This window comes from Sinohyriopsis cumingii, chromosome 5 (genome assembly GCF_028554795.1).
Source record: "Sinohyriopsis cumingii isolate HCF-2022 chromosome 5, ASM2855479v2, whole genome shotgun sequence".
Taxonomy (NCBI): Eukaryota; Metazoa; Mollusca; class Bivalvia; order Unionida; family Unionidae; genus Sinohyriopsis; species Sinohyriopsis cumingii.
The window spans coordinates 130,587,666-130,612,722 of NC_142965.1; the positions used below are offsets into that span (position 1 = coordinate 130,587,666).

At 35.9% G+C, this 25,057-nt stretch overlaps 1 protein-coding gene across 1 annotated transcript in view; it reads left to right on the forward strand.

The window, feature by feature from the left end:
* LOC149800247 (calnexin-like) overlaps window positions 1-25,057 on the forward strand; it is a 69,229-nt gene that overhangs the window by 16,658 nt on the left and 27,514 nt on the right. Inside the window, exons 7-13 of the mRNA XM_089959823.1 lie at window positions 1,009-1,090; window positions 3,752-3,820; window positions 8,615-8,662; window positions 15,439-15,514; window positions 17,259-17,337; window positions 18,825-18,899; window positions 24,522-24,557. Coding sequence (XP_089815949.1) covers window positions 1,009-1,090; window positions 3,752-3,820; window positions 8,615-8,662; window positions 15,439-15,514; window positions 17,259-17,337; window positions 18,825-18,899; window positions 24,522-24,557 — 465 coding nt within the window. The remainder of the gene's footprint in view (window positions 1-1,008; window positions 1,091-3,751; window positions 3,821-8,614; window positions 8,663-15,438; window positions 15,515-17,258; window positions 17,338-18,824; window positions 18,900-24,521; window positions 24,558-25,057) is intronic.

Here is a 25,057-nt window from a genome sequence, read left to right on the forward strand (position 1 = left end):
AGTATGAAGTGAATTTGTATACCCACTCAAGGATAATGTACAATTAGTATGAAGTGAATTTGTATACCCACTCAAGGATAATGTACAGTTAGTATGAAGTGAATTGTATACCCGCTTAAGGATAATGTACAATTAGTATGAAGTGAATTTGTATACCCACTCAAGGATAATGTACAATTAGTATGAAGTGAATTTGTATACCCACTCTAGGATAATGTACAATTAGTATGAAATGAATTTGTATACCCACTCAAGGATAATGTACAGTTAGTATGAAGTGAACTTGCATTTTCATTGTAGAGTAATGTACACTTAGTATGAAGGGAATTTGCATTTCTTCTGTTGAATAATGTACACCTCGTTTCAAGAAAACTTGCATTTCCATTGCAGGATAATGCACACTTAGTACGAAGGAAACTTGCATTTCCATTGTAGGATAATGTTCACTTAGTACGAAGGGAACTTACCCACTAACAGATAATGTTTAGTATAATGGGTATAAAAGGCAAAACAAAAATTTGTTGACAAGTTTTCTGACTACCTAATTTGTACCAACTGACTATACATGTCCATCTAGCATTATCATAGTGAAGGAAACATTTGATTAGGTCTGTTACATTGAGCTGTAGACTAATTACTGTGAAGTGCATCAGTAGTGATCTAAGTCAAACAGACTTCTTTTCTTTGCCAGGAACTATATATCCATTGTCTAATGCTGCAAAATGAAATAATGATAATTTAGCTAATTGATCCAAAATTCATAGATAAAAATGTAAACACACATTCATTTTTAGGCCTAATATGCTAAGTGGTGTTGGAGTCCCATTAGGTTTGTCATAATGTGTTTTACTAAAAAGTTCAACTCTTATGGAGGTATGAGGTGAGATTTGAAGATGCCATCATCGAAAGTGTTTATACAGTTTATGATTAGACTTTAAAATGTGAAAAAAGTTTATAATTATTTTTCTGTTTATACATATGCCATTATATTTTCTTCATTTTGACCAGGTATGATGTGAGATTCCAAAATGGCATGGATTGCGGTGGTGCCTACATAAAACTCCTGTCCAAGAAGGATGGTGTACATTTGGTAACATATGGTCATTTTTTAATAATAATAAGAATTCGGTAAATCCGCAACATTGGTGTTAACAAAATTGAAGTGACTAGTCGGATTATTCCGGAATGAAAGTCAGATCAGCATATTTTTTTTACAATGAATGGGTTATGATGGCAGTCAAGTCAATTGGATTGTAGTGGTGTGCATTCATATAGAACATGTACCACTGTTTAATGCACACAATGTGCTTATTAATTACTCCTGAGGGAGGGAATTGGAGCCACCTCCCCCAGGCATTTATGTACTCAAAGAGTTCTATTTAATTTAGCCGTTAGGTTGTTGGACTATTTAGTCCTTAACAACCTAAGTGTAAGGCTCTTACATGAGTGGGAAATGAAACACGCACTCATGTTAGTCAAGTTTGATTGAACTGCCCCAGGTGTCAACCCAAGCAGTATGTAATGCCCACTGTGATTGGTCGGCAGCGATGACATCACATTAGGACACCTTGTCATGTGGCAGGTGGAAATCGTTCCACATACTGCCACGTGTACGTTGTCCGAGCATGTTGAAGGAGGAAAAGGCACTCGGCAAGCCAGCCATGGACGTTGTGTACTTCCTGAAACGCTAGCCCGTACTTATTTCAAATCAAGTCCAGTTTTACTAATGAACAATAAATATACCAATAATGTGTTAGCCACCTATGCAATTAGTTCAATTCATACGAGTCTAATAATTTTCCTACTTTCCTAGTTAATCTATCTAATCTAGTACAAGGTGTACTTTAAAAAATCCCTACTTTCCCTTATTTAAGTTAATATGTCTAAGCAACATTTAAGAGTTGTGTCACTGTTAGGTTTTTGATAGTTGTAAATTTTGAGCGGTGGTCCAGTGGTTCAAATTTGTAAGTTTTTGGTTAAACCAAGAAGGGAAACCAAGCTAATTTAGGTTTCCCTTATTAGATGAGAGGCAATTTTTCTAGCCCTTAAAAGGACTGTTATAGTGGGGCACCTCTGTATGGTGCTCCACCCACATTAATGAAATTTCTTGGTGGTGAGTAGCGTCTACGGGGGCGGTCTTTTGGTGGACCTGGTTCAATTAGGTTTTTCAAAATCCAGTCTTTCATTCGAACCTGGTATGCAATGTTAGGTGATTCTATTCAATGATGGACTCTCACAATGGTAGCAATCATGACGGCTAGATTGAGTGGACATTCCTGGAGTTTTTCCCCTCTCTTTTTGAATGCGGTCAATGTTTTTTTGAGTTTGGTTTTGCTAGGTTTGGTGATGGTGGTTGTTTCAGCTTCCCATTTGTTGAGAACGAGAGTGTACAATTCATCCAAAAAGAGTGTAGCTACTTCTTTATTGTGCCATAATTCTGTTATGCCATAATCTTCTGTGTACCCCCAGGCGATATGTCTGTTTGCCTCATACAGGCTATTTTTACCCACTCTAGGGTCTGCTAGTTAGGTGGTGATATGGTCGTTTTTGCAGGCTCCGTTTGGTCAATTTGGGGTGGTGTGGGTAGAGGTGACACTGATTGTTGAGGTGGTGGTGGCGGCGATGAAGTTAGATTGAGCTTTTTTTCTTGACCTCACCGTTTGTTGAATTGGTGTTACAGTTGTAGTTTCTGTACTGTTCAACATAGGTGATGGTTGTGGTGGTGTTGATATTACAACGACTGGTTCAATCTGCTGTTTGTTTGAGATATCAGTCATAGTTGAAGCTTCCTTGGTGGTCGCCGCCATTTGTAATATTTGTTGCTCTTTTGTCTGGGTTGAAATGGTAGAAGTGATGGTTAATCCAGTTAATAGGGGCGTTTTTATCAGATGTAAGTGACCTTGTGTTTCATCCGGTCTTGTATGAGGTGTGGTAGAGTGGCTAGTCGCCTGTTTCTGGTCGAGTTTCCTTCTCTGCCCATGTGTCCTGTAATTATGTTTAGTGGTTTTACGAAACATAAGTCTTCCTTTTCATCGATTAAATTTCCTCCCTCAGTACTGGTTTCCCAGACAAGTAATAGTGTAGATCTTCTCGCTCCAGCTCTAATGGCTCTGTGCCGTGCGGGGATCACTGCAATAGCCTGCAGCCATATTTTCGTGACGCTTTGTTCGCTTATTGCAGTTCTGCTTTCCATCACTGTCGTGCTTCTTCTTGCTGGTTCAACGCAACTCAGAGGAGAGTGATGGCAGTGCATACTAGAAGTCAGCATATTTTTGCAATGAATGGGTTATGATGGCAGTGCATACTAGAAAGGTCCTTACATATTGTCCATTTATCTGATGGAATATAAAATGTTAAAACTTAATGTATCACTTTAAAGAATTCAGAATTTTGAGGGGTATTTGTATATTATTCAAAACTAATAAATAAATAAAATTGTATAAATTTAGATGGATCAAAATGACACCAGTAGTGTTTTGTTGCTGTAGTGGCACTCCAGTTGGATTTTTATATGTATTTATGCAGTACACTGTGATAATGTATCGTAAGGAGGTAGTTTGGTTTCCATTAGAAAAATGACTCTTTGACAACTTTTGAAAATTTGTATAAACTCCAAGAAAAGTCCTGGAAAATCAGAAAGTGTATGAACCTTGAATTAGGAAAAAATATATCTTTTACTAATTATTCATAAATTTGCCTATTGCTTGTCAAAGAAATGATATAAAACTTTATTTTTATTATCTATTTTCAGGAAGCTTTCAATGACAAGACACCTTACACTATAATGTTTGGCCCAGACAAATGTGGAAATGATCACAAGGTACATTGCAGTTATAAAGATGCCTTTTATAATGGCTTACATTTCTGTGACCACTTTTTCTTAAGGAAGATTCAGGAATCAGGAGTGAGCATGTGATAAGTACAGTGATTGAATCACAATAAGCATGTGATAAGTACAGTGATTGACATGATAACTGTTTGGTCATACAAACATCCCATTTGGAAGCTACACTGAAAATAAAATTGTTACCAGTTAGCTTGCAAATTTCCCATGTCTCCAGCTGACATTACACTGCAAGCAACCAGAATCAGAAAACTGTTTTTGACCAAGTGCATGTAAATGTCATTTTTCCGATGACTCACTCCAGCATTAGGAACTCTAATATTCCACCGTACATCTGCCTAAATTGTAGTTTTTTAAAAACAAAAAGAAAAGAAGAACTATTCACCATTTTATGTTTATATGAGCATAATGAATACTCGACCAAAAATGAGAGTCAAGTTGTAATGAAATCTAGTGCTTAATGCTTTGACTCTTTATGCAAAAATTGAACTATGTTGAAAATAAGCTTCACTTTCAGTATTACCCGCACATGACGTGGAATCAAAGCAGATTAGTGTCTCTTTATCACTGATTTGAAGAAATTAACACTTTTGAGTTGTTCCAATCATTGGCAGGGTTGAAGAGATTCTTATGATGATAATTCTGCTTCTAAATGTGCTTGCTTCACTGTGAAGGATTTCAAAATCATAATCTGCTATTAGCTCGTTGGTATTGCCCAGCATCTGTCAACAGTTGCTGTTGTTAAAAAAAAAAAAAAAACACGACTAATTTTGACCAAAAATTAGGCACAGAGCATCCTGGTATGAAAGGGTTTCAGTTATGGCTGCCATTACTAGAAATAGTAAAAACTCTTTGAACGAAAAAACTGCGGAAAAGAATGTGGTCAAATTTGAGAGGGGAAAAATTCTGGCAGGAAAACCTTTCAATTTTGTACAAACAATGCTGATTGACTTTCAGATATGGTCACTATTACTAGAAAGAAAAAACCTTGAAATGGCTTCTCCAGTCCTTTAAAAATTTGTACAAACGATAATCCACAATCAAAATATAGCTGCTGTTGCTAAACTTATAAAAACCTTGAAACAGCTTCTCAGAAAACTACTAACTTTCACCAAATTTGACCGCACAGCATGCTGAAATAGATGAGATTTCAGTTTTCTACAAGATGTACAAATCTGTGATAACACACGGCCACCAGTCTGAAAAATATAAAAACCACTGTAAGGCTTCTTTCCGAAAACTGTTGAAAAGAATCTGATGTTTAATTGAAAGCATCTGACATGAAGGCCTTTAAAATTTTAACAGAAAATATATCTGCCTTACCTAAAAATAGAAAAATCTTAAAATGACAACTTATTAAAAATTGTTTAACAGAATTTTACCAAATTCACAGAAAGCATCCAGTAATAAAGGGCTTTAAACTTTGTTCACCTGGTGCTAATCCACTATTAGATATGACTACCATTACTAAAAATAGACAAAACTTAAAATGGCTTCTTCTTCAGAAGCACAAAACTGACTTTTGTAATATTTGACAGAAAGCATTTTAGTATGAAAATCTTTTCAGATTATACAAAATGATGCCATTCTACAATTAATTGTGGCTGCTGTTACTAAAAATTGGTAGAACTTTGAACACCTTCTCCGAAAATCACTGAATAAAATTTGATCAAAGAAAGCATCCTGACATGAAGACCTTCAACTTTATGCTAATGATGCCAGTCTGTTGTTAAATATGACCACCATTACTAAAAAATAAACAAAAGCTTGAAACAATTTCTCAAAACCACCCAAGAGAATTTTACCAAATTTGTAGAAATTATACAGATCCACCCTTACTGAAAGTGGAAAAACCTTTGGATAACTTACTCATCGCTGTTGAATATAATCTGACCAAACTTGACATGAAGCATCCTGACATGAAGACATTTAAAATTTGTATAAATGATGTCTTTGATGAAACCTCTGAATCAAATTTGGCAAAATAGAAAGCGTCATGGCACACGACCTTTCACATTTATACAAAAGATGCTGATACATCATCAAATATGGCCACTATTACTAGAAATATAAAAATTTAAAGCAACTTCTCAAAAACTACTCAGCTGAATTGGCCAGATTTGACAGAAAGCATTGTAGCACAAAAGGTTTAAATTTATTCAGCTGTTATGATCCTTTCAGATATGGCCACCATTACTAAAATCAGAAGAACCTTTAAGCAAAGTTTTCCTACAACCACTCGACAGATTTTGGCTAAATTTGACAGGAAGCATCTTTCCATAGGGGTCTTTTTATGTTTTTTTATACAGCAATAATGCCACATATTAACTCCATTTTAATCAGCTGCCATAACAACAAGAAGTTCTTTTTTTGTGGTGGGTGGGGTTTGATTTGAATCAACTGCTTAAACATGTAGTTGTTGTTACTTGCACACAACATCATTTGTTTCAAATGGATTACCACTGCCATAGGAAGATATATGTGCATGTGCTGTCATGTACATTTATAATGGTTGTTTTAAAGTATCTGTTAAATGTTTTTGACACGGACTAGAAGAGCTTATGGGATGGATTGTTTTGAGTTGTGTGTCAGCCAGCCAGCTGTTAGTTAGCACACATTTGCTACTTCTAACCGTCTTAGAGGATTGAATTGGAACTTAACACACACATTCATCTCAGGGTCTAGTAGGTATTAAATGAAAAGGGTGCTGCTCAGACATAAAATATATGGCCTGAACACTCTTGTTATTGCTACTCCTGAATGGATGATCATATCAGCATGGGGTTATGATGTCTAGTTGGTCCTGAATGAAATTCATGCCAACTTGACTTCCAGTAAGACAACCATGGCATCCATCTTGAAAATTTTGTCTAAACTCCTGAATTGAAAGTCATATCCACATTGTTTCCACCTGAAGACTTCTTTTGATGTCTGGTTGGTCCTTAATTTAAAAAATGGTTCCACTTTGATATCCAATATGGCCACCACAGCAGCCATCTTGAAAATCTTGTTATTGCTACTCCCTGTGAATGGATAGTAATATCAACTAAAATACTTCTTATAAGGTCTAGATGGTCCTAAATGAAACTAGAGCCAATTTGATGTCCATTATGGTTGCTATGGCAGCCATCCTCAGAATCTTATTGCTTCTCCTCCTGAACAGAAATTCATATCAGGGTGTTTGTACCAGAAGACTTTTAATGATATCTCTTTGGTCTTCAGTGAAAATCATTCCCTCAGACACACCACAGTGGTCATCTTAAAATCTTGTTATTGATAATCTTCCTGTTTGGATGGTCATCATATCAACATGGGGTTTCACTAAAAGACTTCTTAATGATGTCTAGATGGTCCTAAATGTAAATGTTGCTGATCTGACAAGCCAGTATGGCCACATCAGCAGCCATATTCAAAATCATTTCGCTTATCCTCATTAACAGAAATTCATATGGACATGGGCTTTTCACCAGAAGACTTTTAATGATGGCTATTTAGTCTTAAATGAAATTGTTCCACTCAGACGTCCAATATAACCACCACAGTATTATTATTGGTACTCTTTCTTAATGGGGGGCCCCGAGTGGCCGAGTGGTCTAAAGCGCTCTCCGTTACGGATCACTGTCATCTCACCTCTGTCTGCGTGGGTTCGAGTCTAGGATTCGGCCAATGTGGGTATGTGAGAAAGCTTGCCAGTAGCTTCTCGTGGGTCGATGGTTCTTCCCGGGGTTTTCCTGGGTTCTTCCTCCACCATTAATACTGGCCGCCATGCATAGCCTATCGTGTGCTGAAAAATGGCGTTAAACCCCACAACAACAACAACTTTCCTAATGGATGGTCATATGAACATAGGGTTTCACTAAAAGACTTCTGATGAGGTCTAAATTGTCCTTAAACATTAATGGTACCAATCAAACATAGTGTGGCCTCATCAGCTGCCATTTTGAAAATCTTATCACTTCTTCTGAGAAGAAATCATATTGACCCGAGGTTTTCACAAGAAGACTTCTAATGATGTCTAGTTGATCCTCAATGAAAATGAGGCTGACATGACATCCAGTATGGCCATCACCGGAGCCATCTTGAAATTCTTGTTATGCAACTCTACTTAAATGGAAAGTCAAATTGACATGTGATTTCCACCAGAAGACTTACGGAGTCTTAAAAAAGTGTCAGACTTTAAAATCGTATTGCTACTCCTCCTGGATGGCCTGTCATACCAACATTAGTGTTTCACCATTATGATGTCTTGTTACTAAATGAAAATGGTGGTAATCTGATGATCCACTATAGGCACCATGACAGCCATCTTGAAAATTTCCTCCTAAATGAAAAGTCAAATCAACATTTCACCAGAAGATTAAGATATCTAGTTGATCCAGAATGAAATGGTGCCACTCTTTCTTTATGACCGTCACAATGTGCATATTGAAAATTATGTCACTAATTCTCCTGAATGGACAGTCATATCAACATCGGGGTTTCACCCAAAGTTTTCTGTTGGTGTCAATTTTTTCCTAAATGAAATTTGTGCTGATTTTACTTGAAATATGGCTGCCTGAGTTGCCAATTAAAAACCTTTAAGATGTTTTCAACAACCAATTAAAAAATGAAGAAATGGTATTATCTTGAATTCCAGGACATTCTTTTTGGACAATAGAGCATTGATTGTATTGTGTAATCAGTATCGTGAGTGAATTATATAGATACAGTGTTGTTTTTTGTTGTGGAGGAAAAATTATTTTTAATAATCATGGTTGTTTTGTCTTACAGCTCCACTTCATCTTCAGACACAAGAATCCAAAAACAGGAGAATATGAGGTATACATTGAAACAGTTTTGCTGACCATTCAAAATTCAAAATAATTTCAAACATCCAAAATATATAGCAGATTTTTTTACCATCACTTGCTTCTTCAGGCAGATTTGAGAATTGGAAAATGAATGTTTTTGTTTTGTTATGTTGGACATTTTTCCTGACTGATGTCATGAAAACCCATCAGCTTCATGCCTATTGCACTGATTCCCTTTGCATTATACTGGAGCCTTTACTTTAGCATCGGAATATTAAGTATAGTTCCCTTGTGTTACATGTTTCACAGTTCACATAGGTTTTAGCAAAGTAATGTAAATGTAACTATAACTCTACTTGGTTATTCGGTATTCATTGTAGCATAGTTATAATGAATCACACCATCAACCCAGTTACAAGAATTAGAAAGAAAACAAGTATTATTTCCAGTTGGTACTGGCTTAAAGATTTACATAACCACTTTATTCAGGTTGACCATCACCAAAATTTTCTATTATAATCTGCATTCTGCTCAGATAGGCCACTTCAGTATTCTGTAATTGTCAGTCAGGATATTTACTTAAAATGCTAATTTGTCATCCAATATGGCTACCACAGTAGCCATTTTGAATTTTTATTGCCTGAAATCTTGATTAGCGCAGAGCCAATATTGCCATGTGTGAAAGTTGAATTGTACAACTGTATCATCACACAATGTAATAAATATCTACCAGCATGTAATAGTCAGTCCCACTTCTGATCTGTGTAAATAAACAATTATCTATTAAGACAAATGATGGTAACCCTAACATGTAATAGTCCCACTTCTGATCTGTGTAAATAAACAGTTCTGAATTTATTATCTATTAAGACAAATGATGGTAACCCTAACATGCGACCCATCAGTACATATGAAGCATACCTTTAGAAAATTAGTAGAACATTGCACAGTGACGTTCAAAATATAGTCACTGCCTCAATTTGTATGTGATCTTGAAGGTAAATGTAAGGTAGCTAATGGAGTCAACTCAGTTCAGCATCTCTATACCATATATACTCACTTATAAGTCAACTCAAACTGCAAAGATCTTGATCTGCCACATCATAAATGTACCTGCAGATCAGGGTCTATGCTGTTTGTTCTACTGATTGTTCCTAAGAAACTGCACAGACCCAGGTCTGTTGGTGCATTATGTACAGTTTGCATTTTGACTCATCTTATTATATACTGTATAACTTTGATTTGAACAAACAGTAAATTCCAGTTAGATTGGAATGTAACATATTTCACTACATGACACACCGGAAGTTTAGTCTTCAGATTTTGTCAAAGTAGACAAGATACAAAGCAGCTGAGAAACTTAATGTAAAAGTGGCTGTTAAAAGGGTCAGTATTGTATTTCATACATGGGAAACAAGTTTGGAATGTCTCCTTGATGTTGATGTTTGTTATAATTTGCTGAACTTGTTGAAGGAATAAAATAATTTACATGGAATTGGCTAGGGTGGTCTGAGAGATATTTAAAACCACATCACCTTTTTTGTAAAATGCATGTTGGTGTTTTCAGCAGTTTTTCATTGAGTTCCTGTGCTCATGATGGCTGTCCCTGTGCTCATGATGGCTGTCTCAGTTTAAATTTTAAATTGAAAGACAAAGTACTTAAAATTATTGATGACTGCTGAAGATTAAAGTAATTTGTATAGGGTAAATATTTATCTGTATCAGCTCATAACCTCTTGTATCGATTTGAGTATTGATGTAATAAAAGATCAATGCATCAATCAGGGTCCATACGGGACCTTGAAAAGCCTTGAAAAATGAATTGTTCCCTCAAGGCCTTGAAAACACCTTGAAAATTAAAATATTGTCTGGATACCTTGAAAAGCCTTGAGTTTCATAAAACAAAAAGGAATTAATAAATAGTTTTCTTTTACAGAATTAAATGAAAAGAAGGGGAATAAAATAAAAAAAATCTCTCGCTAAGTTTGTGCTGGAACGGAAATTTTTTCACGACTGGCCACTGTGCAGTCATACATTTTGAACTTCGATTGTACGAAGCCCGGATGTAGCAGTGGTTTAAATTTGAATAATTTTCTACATGGGTGGCTGCCAATTCCAACTGCGAAGGCTAGATGAAGAAAAACATAAAGTTTGGATTATGAGACCTTGCTCAGATAGCTTTGCAAAATGCAATTATGCCAGAATGGGAGAGAGTGCTCCTCGGTCACGTGCATCTAAAAAAAATAACCCAAGCTCTTGTAATGACGCTTAATACAGCCAAAACAAGAAGCCTTCAGCATGAAATCATTTTTGACGAAAGAGGTATGTCAGTGAACAGAGAGATTCAAGTTTTAAAATAGAAACTGTATAGTCTTAATTTTGGATTGAGTGGAAATAGGACAGAGATAATTGCAATGAACACGATTGATCTATAAATATAGAATACAGCTGAGCTGAGAGAAATGTTAATATAAAATAGTTTAAAATAACCAAACACTGTTTTTTTAATTAAGCAATAATATAAAAACAAATAGCTTTACTTTTTTTGTTTATGGGTATGAGTGAAGAAGAAAGGAAGGTACTCAAAAGACATTGAGACAATGACAGCTTTTGCTGATGACTATGCATTGAAAGCAAAGATCCATTGGAAAATTTCCTTTATCACAAACAGCAAAATAATTTGAGGAAAAGTGAAAAGGACAAAGTCGCTAAACTTAGAGCTCTTGAAAAACGGCTTGATGACAAAATACAAGAACTGAAAAATTCACTCTAAAATATTTTGAACTTTGTAAATAGTGTAGTATAGACAGTGAAATGAAATTTGTTCAGTGACTACATTATTCTAATGCCCATATGTAGGATGTTTAATATTAATGGGAAAGATATCAATGATCACACTACTGACTGCATGTTTTATTTTTGTTTTAAAAAAAAATAAATTTGCAAGAAATTTTCCGCATATGGAGTAATAGTAAGTATTAATTTGTGTTTACTTACAGTTTCATTTATGTGTCCTTTACAATTAATGTAATAACGCACCTTGAAAAACATGATTTTAAACCTTAACATTTTTTTGAAAGAAATATGCTACTGACCCTGATCAGTACACTGATGAATTGTTTAACCCCTACCACTGGTCAGGAAACAGGCTACTAAAAAAGCAACCCTCTCATATGCCTAGCAATCCAGAGCACCTCATGATGGACAAGAGAAATAAGGACTCCACTAAGACACTCTGACAGGGAAACCCTCCTGCAAACCTTATTCTTTTGCACAGGTCCTGTTTCTCGGAGCAAGAGACAACACTGCACAGGGGGAGATGAATCAATTTCAGCCAAGTTACCATTCTTGCTGCAGGAAAAGATGCCATGTTCGTGTCTCTTTTTTCTAACATCCCTACCAGCAACACATTTGTGTATCCAAGCAGAGTATAGATACCCCATTGTTGACCCTCAGTACCTTCCAAGAGATACACTGTTGTCAGTTCCAACCCCAAAGATGCATGCAAGATGGCCACCTGTTTCTTTCCTTTTGGTAATTCTTATCTCAAGTGCAGCCAAGGCTTAACTACTTGACCAAACTATCAAAACATCTGTCTAAATGAGGCTCCATCTCAGCAAATGGAAGGACTTCTCATAGCTTACAGCAAGCATTTTATTTTTCCACCAGCTGCCAGAAATCATGATTCCTATTGACACTAACTCAGCTGGCCAGGGTACACATCTCCTGCCCTCCTTACCAGTGAGCAGGATTTGATCCCTTCAGGAGTGGTCCCTGCATACCAGCTTTACAAAATCAAAGCCATTCCAATTCTAACACCTGTTCCGTTGTTAATTGCCTCCATCTACAAAGGGGATTCTCTGCCTTCCTGTTTGAGATTCCCAGAGTTGGTTTCATTCTCAACAAATCCACATTTAAATCCCAACTCAACCAGACTCAGTGTCTAGCAGATTTGCCATCCCAACAGAATCCAGCAATTTACATGGGGTCTCTGGGTTTAAGGCACTCACATTTACAGATCATTCAAATCCCAGCTCTGTCCATACAAATTCAGGTCTCCACTCAGCCAATCTGGGTACGTTAGATATTTTGCTGTGGGTCAGTTATTATTCCTGGGATTATCCTGGATTCTTCCTTTACCAAATATACAGGTTGCTATGTATAGCCTATTATATGCTGAAAAATGGCATTGCATGCACAAAAACAAAATGAACAATTCACACAGGATGGTCCGTTGATCACCTGGTCCTCTGTCAAATCAGTGACTGTCAGGGTTGGCCCATAGTTGACCTTCTTCCAACAAGGTGAAATGCCAAGCTTCCAACCCTCATTTCCTACTTCTCTACTCTCTAATCCAGAAGTTGGTATCCTTTCTCTGATTTTGAATTGTTTTATTTATCCCCCACACCCCCAATCTGTCAAGGTCAATCAGAGGGCATGGAATAAGGAAAGTACTGCTTTCTCCACACCTGCTGAAAGTCATGCATGCAGGTTTTCAGTTGCAACCCAGAATACTGAATCTGCCTGCTTGGTTCATATCAAACAGGACTTAAGAAGAAGAAAAAAACATTTCTGTGAAGTGGTGAACAGAATTGCTCAGGTATAAAGACTGTGGAGAGATATGGAGTCTACTTCCAGTGATTCAAGCAGAGAAGCACCTTTACTTTAATAACCTTGGCATCACAAATATCTAACTTCTCCTATGGCTTCTCAAGGGGAACTTAGATGAAATCACAACTGTGAGCTACCATTTCAAAATGTATGGCACATTTTGCATCATAAAAGAGAGGAAATAGGTCAGCACAAAAACCTCGCTGGCTTTATAGTCAGTTTGTATTTGTGTCATCGTAAAACCTTCTCCCTTTGCCTGGAGTGGAACCTAATGAATTTTCAGGTCTTTTAGCAGGGCATCCTTTTAACAACTGTCTCAAGCCTCACTGTTTCATCTTTTATATAGGACCAGCTTCCTTGTACCCCCTAGCATTAGCATGTAGATTTATTCAAATTAATGATCAGTCTGAACCATTAGAAGTTAATTCCTAAAAGTTTTCTTTTTTTTTCTTGACAGCCCACGTGTCCTTGTAAAGAACAGGTGCCTGCTGTTGGGAAATTAGTCCTTTGCTTTCTTTAAGTATGGCCCTGGTGTTGTTGCTATGAGGGGGCACCTGCTGATGGGATATCAGTCTTTTGCTTTCTTAATAAGATGGCCAAGGTGTCATTGCTAAGAACATGCACCTGCTGATGGGAAATCAGCCTTTTATTTTGAAACCACTGACTTCATTGGACCCCTTTTCCCAAGGGTGTCTTATGATCCAACAGGTCATTGAAGTGGTATCTAAAATGTACTGTGCTGTTCAGAACAGGCGTATCTCACTTAATCCAAAACCAAATTTATTTCTTGCATATATTGGCTCAGGAGGATAAGGCAAATGCCTCCAGCATAGTATTTGAGCAAAACTTCCCTAACTGACATTATTCAGGTTATGAAATGGAAGTCTGAACCGACATTCTCCATCTTCTCTCTGTGAGACCTTTCAACCCTAAGGGTTTGGTTTGATCTAGTGGGATCTATATCAGAAGCTCTGCTGCATTAGCAAGAGTGAAAATCTTTTCCTTAAGATAACAATCCTAGCCAGTATCTCACACATGACTCGAAGCTGTTTTGCATACATTAATCAACCTGAGCAAAGGCCAGCTCACAGGTAAGGGGATTTAAGTATCACCACATCTTACATTTATATTAAAATCTATGTATTTCAACAAGAAGCCAATTATTGGAATAAAGTCCATTTTCCTGATCATAATATGAACATTCTCTTTCGAGCCTTACACAGCACTCCACAGCACCTTCACAGAAGAGCAAGCCCTCCACACAGTCACATTCACAGGAGAGCAAGCACTCCACATTCACATTCACAGAAGAGCAAGCCCTCCACACAGTCACATTCACAGGAGAGCAGGCCTTCCACAAACACTTTCATGGTAGAGGAAGTGCTCCACATAGTCACATTCATGGAGGGGCATGCCTTCCACATAGTCACATTCATGGAAGAGCATACACTTCCATTAGTAAATGATGAATGACAAGGTTTGGTCTCTGTTATTTTTATAATTTATTTAGAATTATAATGATGACCTCATGTTTTCTGTTGTCAGCTAGTTAATTATTTTATGGCTCTGTTAATGACTTTCTGCTTGAGATGGCTCTGCTGATGGTACTGTTCCTTGCACACACACACCACACAGGTCTTACTAAATCATCCTTTGCTTCTCACACACACACATGCCCTTACCAAATCATCCCTTACCTCACACACACCCTTACCAAATCATCCCTTACCTCACTCACACATACACACACACACACACACACCACTTACCAAATCATCCCTTACCTCACACACACCCTTGCCAAATCATCCTTTGCCTCACACACAACACTTACCAGATCGTCCTTTGCCTCACACACACACACACCACACACACCCTTACCAAATCATCCTTTGCCTCACACACACACACACACATGCCCTTACCAAATTGTCCTTTGCCTCACACACACACACCACACCAGCCCTTTCAAAATCATCCTTTGACTCACCACACACACCCGTACCAAATCCTTTGCCCAACCATTTATAGATTTTTGGGTTTGCTTCTGCATTAGGTCTCAGCAAGGCAGCAACTGTTCATCATTGTTTGTTAGATTATATTCATTTTAATATCACACTTAACACAGGTAATAAAATCAGGTAATGAATACCAAGTGTTCAGTATTTAATTCATCTCTTCTCTATTTTACAGGAAAAACATGCCAAGAAGCCTTCAAAAAGCATTGATGGCTATTTCTCAGATAAAAAGACTCATCTATACACATTGAGTAAGTGCCTATCTATACACATTGAGTAAGGGCCTATCTATACACATTGAGTAAGTGCCTATCTATACACATTGAGTAAGTGCCTATCTATACACATTGAGTAAGGGCCTATCTATACACATTGAGTAAGGGCCTATCTATACACATTGAGTAAGGGCCTATCTATACACATTGAGTAAGTACCTACCTACAAGTATTAGTCTTGGTGGCATTTTTTTATTCCCTAAGTTTTGGAGTACAGTAAAACCTGTCTTTGAAGACCACCCATTTTGCCTAAAATGTATGGTCTTTCAAGACAGGTTTTGTGATAGCAGTGGTCTATTCTCTTGAAAGACTTGGGCATCACTTTTCTGACTGGCATTAGTGTAGATGTTAAAGTTTCATATTTAAATTTTTGCAAGACTGATGGGGGTGACAGAGTGAGTAAGGGGTATATCAACTCAGAGGCACAAGTGGGACACCAGCTTCAGCAGAACACTTGCCCCATCTTTGCTAGGCAGAGACATGTGATTTGGAGGCATATTTTCATTGTAATCTCTTTTGTTGAACTGTGACTAAAATCATGGCAATTACTTGATAGAAAGAAAAATGGTGTAATCATTATGGAAAGAATCCACGCATTAGTGAGTTAAGAATATTGGTCAGACTACTACGTCAGTACTTTTTCTCCACAGATAAATATGAAATAATCAGCTTTGCTGGTGGTAGACCAGAATAATTTAGTCTGTCACACTTCTGACTGTTAGCACAAGAAATATTGTACTAGTTGTTTTTGTTGAGTATTTTTCACAACTGTTTACACATCAGGATTCATTGACTTGACATGAATGGTTGTTAAACTAAATCTAATTGGCAGTTTCATGTAACAAGCATTCTGTAATAGTTTGAACCTTGCATCAAGGAAGTTCTACAAATGCACATCAATAATACAGACTATTAGAAGACCAAAAATAGCTGATTCTCAGCATGGTTCATCTTTAGATTTTAAAAAATTTCAGCAAATACTAGCTCTTGTTTTTAATCTGTGGATGGTAGGTTAAGATCATGTTTCATATCATTGATGGACTTCATGACAAAATCATGTCCCATTTACTTAATTAGCTTCATGACAAAATCATGTCCCATTTACTTAATTAGCTTCATGACAAAATCATGTCCCATTTACTTAATTGACTTCATATCAACATCATGTCCCATTTACTTGATTGACTTAATGCTTTAGCAAATATCTTGCAACCATAAAAGTAACTGACGCATGTTTCTTGGCAGATATATTTGTATCTGAAACATGCTAGAAATCTTGGCAACCATAAAGTAACCAACATGTGCCAAATATTTTGACATGTGGGTATGTGAGAAAGCTTGCCAGTAGCTTCTCGTGGGTCGGTGGTTCTTTCCGGGGTTTTCTCTGGTTCTTCCTCCACCATTAATACTGGCCGCCATGTATAGCCTATCATGTGCTGCAAATTGGCATTAAACCCAACAACAACAACAACAACAACCACCACCAAATATTTTGGCAGTCATAAAAATTTAAAGATCTGTTAAATATCTCAGCAGTCCTAAAGTAACCAACACAATTTGATCCAGCTGCAAATAGCATAGACTCAGCTCTACTGTTATATAATACATGGGCAGATCTGGTTCTATGCTATTTGGACTTGATCTGACTTGCACAGGAATATATACAATGTTTGGTTCATGTGTTATATCTTTTTTATTTTTGGTTTTCTTTTTCTTTCAGTTGTGAATCCTGACAATACTTTTGAAATTTTGATTGATCAACAAGTGGTCAACCAGGGAAGTCTCCTGGAAGATGTTAGGTGAGTGCTTTAAAAACTTTTCTTGGCAGTTGGATCACCCTACTAGCATCTTACTGGAATTCATATTCATGGGGATTCAATTTTGACTAGTAATTTAGAGAAATTTGTATGTATTCAATATTTGTGTGTGTGTGTGTGTGTATATATATATATATATATATATATATATATATATATATAAGATTAATTTTGCATGGTTGATAAGAGTAGAGCCATGTCTGAAAAGAACTATCTTCTGAGATTAGAGAATTTATTCCTCAAATTTCATCAACTTTTCTGTAAATGATTATTTTAAGCCACCTTTTGTTACCATATTATCAGCCCCTCTGCTATCAATTTAGTTTCTTGGGTAAAGAATTCTATCAATTTCACGATCAAAAGTCAAAGAAAGTCATTGTGAATGAGAGAAGAAACATAGTTCTTGCACAATATCTCGAGTTGAGCACCATCTGCAGTTGCCAATCATTGTAGATGGCTTGAACTTAGGTGTAAGAAAGAACCCGTTATTGATTTTTAGGTCAAATGATCAATTTTCATGGTCACTGTGATTGAAGGAAGAAAAGTGGTGTCCACACAATTGTTTTAGCCATCAGCCATGTACCTTCTCCAAGGTTAGTGGGTGACTTGCACATTGGGTTGGAAAGAAGCTTGTTGATTTGGGGTCAAGGTCACTGACAGAAGGAAGGAAAAGGATTTTTACACTGTAACTTGAGTTCTAGACCAAATACATTGACCAGCATTTGTGGAGGGCTTGCACTTAAGGTTTTGGAAGAAGCCTGTTGATTTTGAGATCAAAATGTCAAAGGTTAGAGTTGCTCTGTGCCCAAGAAAAATGGGTTGTGCCTGATCATATTTGTTCAAGCAAGTGTTGCTGGACCATATTGTGTGCATGGCTTGCACTTAGGGTAATAAAGAAAGCTATAGATTCTGGGGTCTAAAGGTCAGAAGTCATGTCATGGTGAGTCAAATAAGAAAAAATATGGCTTCTGCACATCAAGTTTAGTGTAGAAAGTGCTTGCAAAGAGGTTTTGTTTTAAATTGTAGCGAATCCTTTCATAATAAAGAAATTCTGAAATTTGAAATTTTCATCAGCTTGCATGGATATTGTTTTTTCTACAGACCACAAATTTAAAAAGCCAGTGTAAAATGAAATATCCTTTAAAAAAATAGGATCCATTGCATGTCAACAAGAAACTTAATAACCTAAGAAAAGCTGCAGAAAATGATACCCATGAAAATAAATAATATTACAGTATTGAATGGACTCAGTTTTGCTGTATTCCTAGACAACAGTGACTTGCACATGAATATTTCTTTTTTATCACCAGTTCTTTCATAATAATAATAAAATTATTACAAATAGGTTTCAGTTAGCAATCATTTGTAGTCCAGGGCACTGTTTGTCTTGCATGAAATATAAAACATTATTAAAAATTGTGTGTAGATGTTTATAAAAACAATTGATAAGTAAATTTTTACATTTTCAGCCCACCTGTAAATCCACCAGCTGAAATAGATGATCCGAATGACAAAAAACCATCAGATTGGGATGAAAAAGAAAAGTAGGTTGATGGTTGACTGAGTATTGTCTTCATTCTACAGTGATTGAAACTTTTTAGACATGTCAGCCAGGGATTGCACTTACTGATGCAGTGTTTATTCTATCAAACTGCCCTTTCTGCCTCCTTGCCCGTCATCTTAAATGATACATGTGTTTGTAGAAGCAAACCTATATGAATATTGCATCTCATATCTTTATCGAGTTCACTGCCAGCAAATTGTGTATGGAAAAGTTGGTTGGCTTTTATTTTCCTGTTGCTGGATTTTAAAAAATTGTCTTGTCTCAGCCCCATGGTTGTCATTTATTCAGTTGCAAATGTCAAGGATGCTACAAGTAAGATTTATCAGTGTATGGAGGGGCATGCCATGATGTGATGAAGGTGGGAGACCCGATTACACAGAACTTATTTCTCTTTTTTTATTTTCTTACACAGTGCAGGACCTAAGCACAACATTAACATTAGTGTTGGTAGTGATTTTTCAGGATGAAATTTTCTGTAGATACAGAAAATAAGGTTGGTGATGAATGCAAATTTAGGTTCGTTCAATGGTATTCTTAACAGTTTGTAAACAGGTTTTAACATGGTCACAAAGGAATTGAGCAGAATTGCAATAATAGAAAGGGTCTTGTTTCAGATATTACATTTCAGGAAGAACAGATTGGAATGGAATCTGAGAGCCAGTCATTTTGACTGGTTAACCATTTTATCCCCTTGCCAATGAAATGTTAAGGGAATTAGGTGTTTTATTCTTTAATTGGTGTGTACATTCATTCATGTTACTCCCTCATATTCCACCTACATTAATGAAGCTTAGTATGTGGGTGTATTTGGGGCACAATAAAAGTTTTAAAAAAATTTAGGTCATAGGACATATTTTTCATGTTTGAGTGGCATTTGTATTTTCAACCATTTGTTCATTATACTGCAGTATTTTGAAACCAGTTTTACCCACACATAAATGTTTATGTGTGTATGCATCTTAACCAGAGTACAGTTGGCTCCACTTAAATGCATATTGCTAAATTGCATAGATCACCTAAGTGCATAGCGAAAGTATGGTCCCGTTTTACATCGTAAATACATTAATTCCGCTTAAATGCATACTCTGTTTGTATGCATAACTTGGGCCTGGTCCCGATGTTATGCATATAAGTGGAGTTGACTGTAACTTGGCTTTACTAAAACTAGATTACTGATGCCTAATGTTTGTGTTCCAGTGACTTTCATATTTTTAGCCATTTGTTTATTACACCCACAATGTCATGGATCCTGCATAGCTGACAACCCATATGATTTTGTCATGAACTTCACGGCTTTTTCAGCGATTCACAGATTCACACTGCGTTAAAAAAAAATCACGAATTCTCCAATTCTGAATTATTTTAAATCTTTAATAAAATAACTAATTTTCATTAAGCACTAGTCATGATATCGGCAGTGGCCGAAACGGTCCAGTACTGCTGGTCACGATATTAGTGGAACTGTAGCTGATTGGTACATTTGGCCTGGTAGCAAGCATTTTAGCCTATTTTAATCTATATGTATAAGAAAAGTTTTACAACTGCTTTTGAGAGAAACTGGGACCTAACCGGAATTTTGTTCCATGCATGTGCCACAAACACTGATTTGAATTACCATTCGGCATCACATCTTGAAAATGTCTTCACCAACAAGGAAAATGAAATGTATTGCACAAAAAGTGAAGTTTAGTTTGGAATATACCAAAAATTGGCTGTGTATTCTGCCATTTAACACCTATATACATCATGATTTTTTCATGCAGTGTGCCACAAATTTTTGCATTGGGCATGGTGGCAGAGACGATGTGAAAAAGCACATTGGTAGTAAAAAGCACATAAGGGTTGGGAAAATCAAAAACTCACAGCAAATCTCAGCTCTGGAATATTTGAAGCCATCAATGGAAGACCTGCAAGCTACCAATGCTGAAGCATTGTTTGTGAGTTTTCTTGTTGAACACAATCTACCTTTATCAGCTGGAGACCATGCTGAACATTTGTTCTGACAGATACTCCCAGACTTGAAGATCGCTTCACGAATTCATGCAAAAATTCACTAATTTGTATCCCTATTTTCACTAAATGCGAGCCTGGAGGGTTGGTAGCTGTAATCCTGTTTGACCTACAGTGATGAAAAATAGTTGCATAAAACCATCTCAAAATTCTGTCACTTTGACCTTATCAAATGTGCCATTTGTTGGACACGTGTTGATTTAAGTTTGTGCTGGGGCACAAAAGATAATTGCTGACTATATGCAAAGGAAACCCAAAGTTTGTGTCAGGTAGACAGAGTAAGCATGAAGCCATTTAGTTCCACGGGGTTTGGAACTGCTGTTTCTGAAACTGCATTGAAGGTAATAAAGATCAAAGTATAGTTAAACATAGTGGTTGCCTGGATTGCATCAAGCTCAGATCACCCTTTTGAACTTTTTAAACACATGTTTTCCAGTGTGACAATAGCATTACATGATAATGTGTTGTACCTTAATGAAAATTGCTCATATGTGCAGAAAAACATGCCATGCAGAGAAAGTTTTGTTAAGCTTGGAAAGTCATTATGTTGGCATGTCTGCTTTATTTTCACCTTTTAATGACTATTGTATTTTGAGTTATTCTCTTGCACCATCAGTTTTACCTTGATCTTGAATTTTTTTGTGCCGTTTAAAAAATATGAACATCTGTACTTTACATGTGGATAATGATCAGTGAAATAGCTTCTATAGAAAGTTCCAGGTGAAGTCATTTAACATTATTATAAATATATTATTACTTTAACCCAGACGTTTGAGTGTGGTTATATCCACAGTGATCTAACCATAATTGAGTTCTGGGAGATCAACGTCAACATTGTTAGTATTGAGATCACTTCCCTGTATTTGATCTTCAAACAGAGTTGATCACAAATAGAAAATATGAGAGTTACTATAGCCCTAACCTATTAAATCACAGATAAAAATACATTCAATACAGATGATTCATTATAGTTTCTATACAGTAGAAATTGCATCTTTGTAGTATTGTATATTTTGGTGTTGACACATTGAAAAATGGTAGAATATTTTAACAATAATTAAAATACACTTGAAATGACAGATTCTTTCAGCCCACCTTCACATGAGGGATTTTTATATTTTATTCCTACAGGGGAAAGCAGCTATCACTAAGTCCATCTGTCTGTAAATTTTTTATTTATGATAACTTTCCGGCTGTTCAAAGTATTACAAACAGAACATATTCAACATTTTTTGTTGAGGGCTTTGTATATTTAGAATTTTCATCATTCATTATTTATTATGCTGCCATGGAATTAAAGTAAAAGTGTAACACAAGTAGTATGCTGCCATGGAATTAAAGTAAAAGTGTAACACAAGTAGTTAATAAACTTTATGTGCTGGACCTTAAGTAGTATATAACCTTAAGTAGTATATAGCCTTAAGTAGTACATAACCTTAAGTAGTATATAACCTTAAGTAGTATATAGCCCTAAGTAGTATATAACCTTAAGTAGTATATAACCTTAAGTAGTATATAGCCTTAAGTAGTACATAACCTTAAGTAGTATATAACCTTAAGTAGTATATAACCTTAAGTAGTATATAGCCTTAAGTAGTACATAACCTTAAGTAGTATATAACCTTAAGTAGTATATAACCTTAAGTAGTATATAACCTTAAGTAGTATATAGCCTTAAGTAGTATATAACCTTAAGTAGTATATAGCCTTAAGTAGTACATAACCTTAAGTAGTACATAACCTTAAGTAGTACATAACCTTAAGTAGTATATAACCTTAAGTAGTATATAACCTTAAGTAGTATATAGCCTTAAGTAGTACATAACCTTAAGTAGTATATAACCTTAAGTAGTATATAACCTTAAGTAGTATATAGCCTTAAGTAGTACATAACCTTAAGTAGTATATAACCTTAAGTAGTATATAGCCTTAAGTAGTACATAACCTTAAGTAGTACATAACCTTAAGTAGTATATAACCTTAAGTAGTATATAGCCTTAAGTAGTATATAACCTTAAGTAGTATATAGCCGTAAGTAGTATATAGCCGTAAGTAGTATATAACCTTAAGTAGTATATAACCTTAAGTAGTATATAGCCTTAAGTAGTATATAACCTTAAGTAGTACATAGCCTTAAGTAGTACATAGCCTTAAGTAGTGTATAACCTTAAGTAGTATATAACCTTAAGTAGTATATAGCCTTAAGTAGTGTATAACCTTAAGTAGTACATAACATTATGATGCTTGATATAAACTGCTTCAGTGGCCTAGTGTTTAGAGCATCTGCCTCAGATGCGGGAGGTCTTGTGTTTGAACCCTGGCCGAGTTACACCAAAGACTTATAAAAGGGTACTAACAGCACACCTGCCTCGCTGGGCACTCAGCATTAAGAGGTTAGTGTTAGGACTGGTCGGCCTGGTGTCGGGATAATGTGATTGGGTGGGATATGATGCCCCAGTGCTAGACATCGCTTTAAACTGCCACACTACAGACATTATAGCAATATGACTGAAAAATTGTTAAAGCTACATTAAAAATCCAAACACACACTTGCACATGATGCTGGATAACAGTGTATTTTCAGTAGGGGAATACATACACAGGAAAACTGGAATGTCATCTCTAAGACTTTAAGAAATTGTTTGCTGTTGTGCAGCAGGGGAAAATAAGCACCTTCCTCTCTTCAGCTGTGAAATCTTAGAAGACAGTAAACGAATTGCATTAGTATCTACACACTACAAAAACCAAGTAGGGATGTTCTTACAAGTAAATTGTCATTAAAGATACATTGAGGCTTAAATATTTGCAGAATCATGCTTTTAGTATTTCCATATTTGCTGATATTAGTATTTCCTTATTTGATGATATTAGTATTTCCTTATTTGCTGATATTAGTATTTCCATATTTGCTGATATTAGTATTTCCTTATTTGCTGATATTAGTATCTCCTTATTTGCTGATATTAGTATCTCCTTATTTGCTGATATTAGTATTTCCTTATTTGCTGATATTAGTATTTCCATATTTGCTGATATTAGTAATTCCTTATTTGCTGATATTAGTATTTCCTTATTTGCTGATATTAGTAATTCCTTATTTGCTGATATTAGTATTTCCTTATTTGCTGATATTAGTAATTCCTTATTTGCTGATATTAGTATTTCCTTATTTGCTGATATTAGTAATTCCTTATTTGCTGATATTAGTAATTCCTTATTTGCTGATATTAGTAATTCCTTATTTGCTGATATTAGTAATTCCTTATTTGCTGATATTAGTAATTCCTTATTTGCTGATATTAGTAATTCCTTATTTGCTGACATTAGTATCTGAGATTTAAAGTGAATTTAGTTGCTTAATCTCATGGCCCATGATTTATTTTACTGGCATCAGGTCTTTCTGTATAACTCTGTCTGCCAAATATCTGCATTGATCGGGTCTTTCTGTATAGCTCTGCCTGCCTCATATCTGCATTCATCAGGTCTTTCTCTGTGGCATTGCTTCATGTTTGAACTTGTCAGAGCTTTCTATATGGTTTTGTTTCATGTCGGCACTCATAAGATTTATATGAATTTTTTTATTTATTTTCAGGATTCCTGACAAAGATGCCAAAAAGCCAGATGATTGGTAAGTTCTTGCTATAAATACATACTGCACAGTTTCCTGTCCTTAGTTTTGGAGTACCTCTGAAAGTGGGTATTGTGCAATGCATAGTTTTTGGCTCCCTCATATTGTGGAGAAATTTTGAAATAAAACCAAAACTTGATTATTTTGTTTTTTAAAAAATATTCAGAGATTGGGGCATAAGCTAAATTTACCTATGAAGTTCAGAAATTGGATATAGTCATGCATAGCAAGTAATCTGCCAATAGATGCAGATCAGAAGAAAGGTCTGGCTATGTACTTGCATGCCCAAATCAACCGCTATCATTGAGATGTAAAAGTGAAGAAAATGATAGGCTCTTTGAACCTCCCATCATTCATCTCTTTCAAAACAAGGTTACTAGTGGGGAAAATTGGGGGAATACTTTTTAATTTTGTTTTTAATCCTGTGTAAAAATGGAAAACTGGAGCAGAACCATCATCTTGCATGCCTGTCTTGAATAATGACAGAAAATCTTGACAAT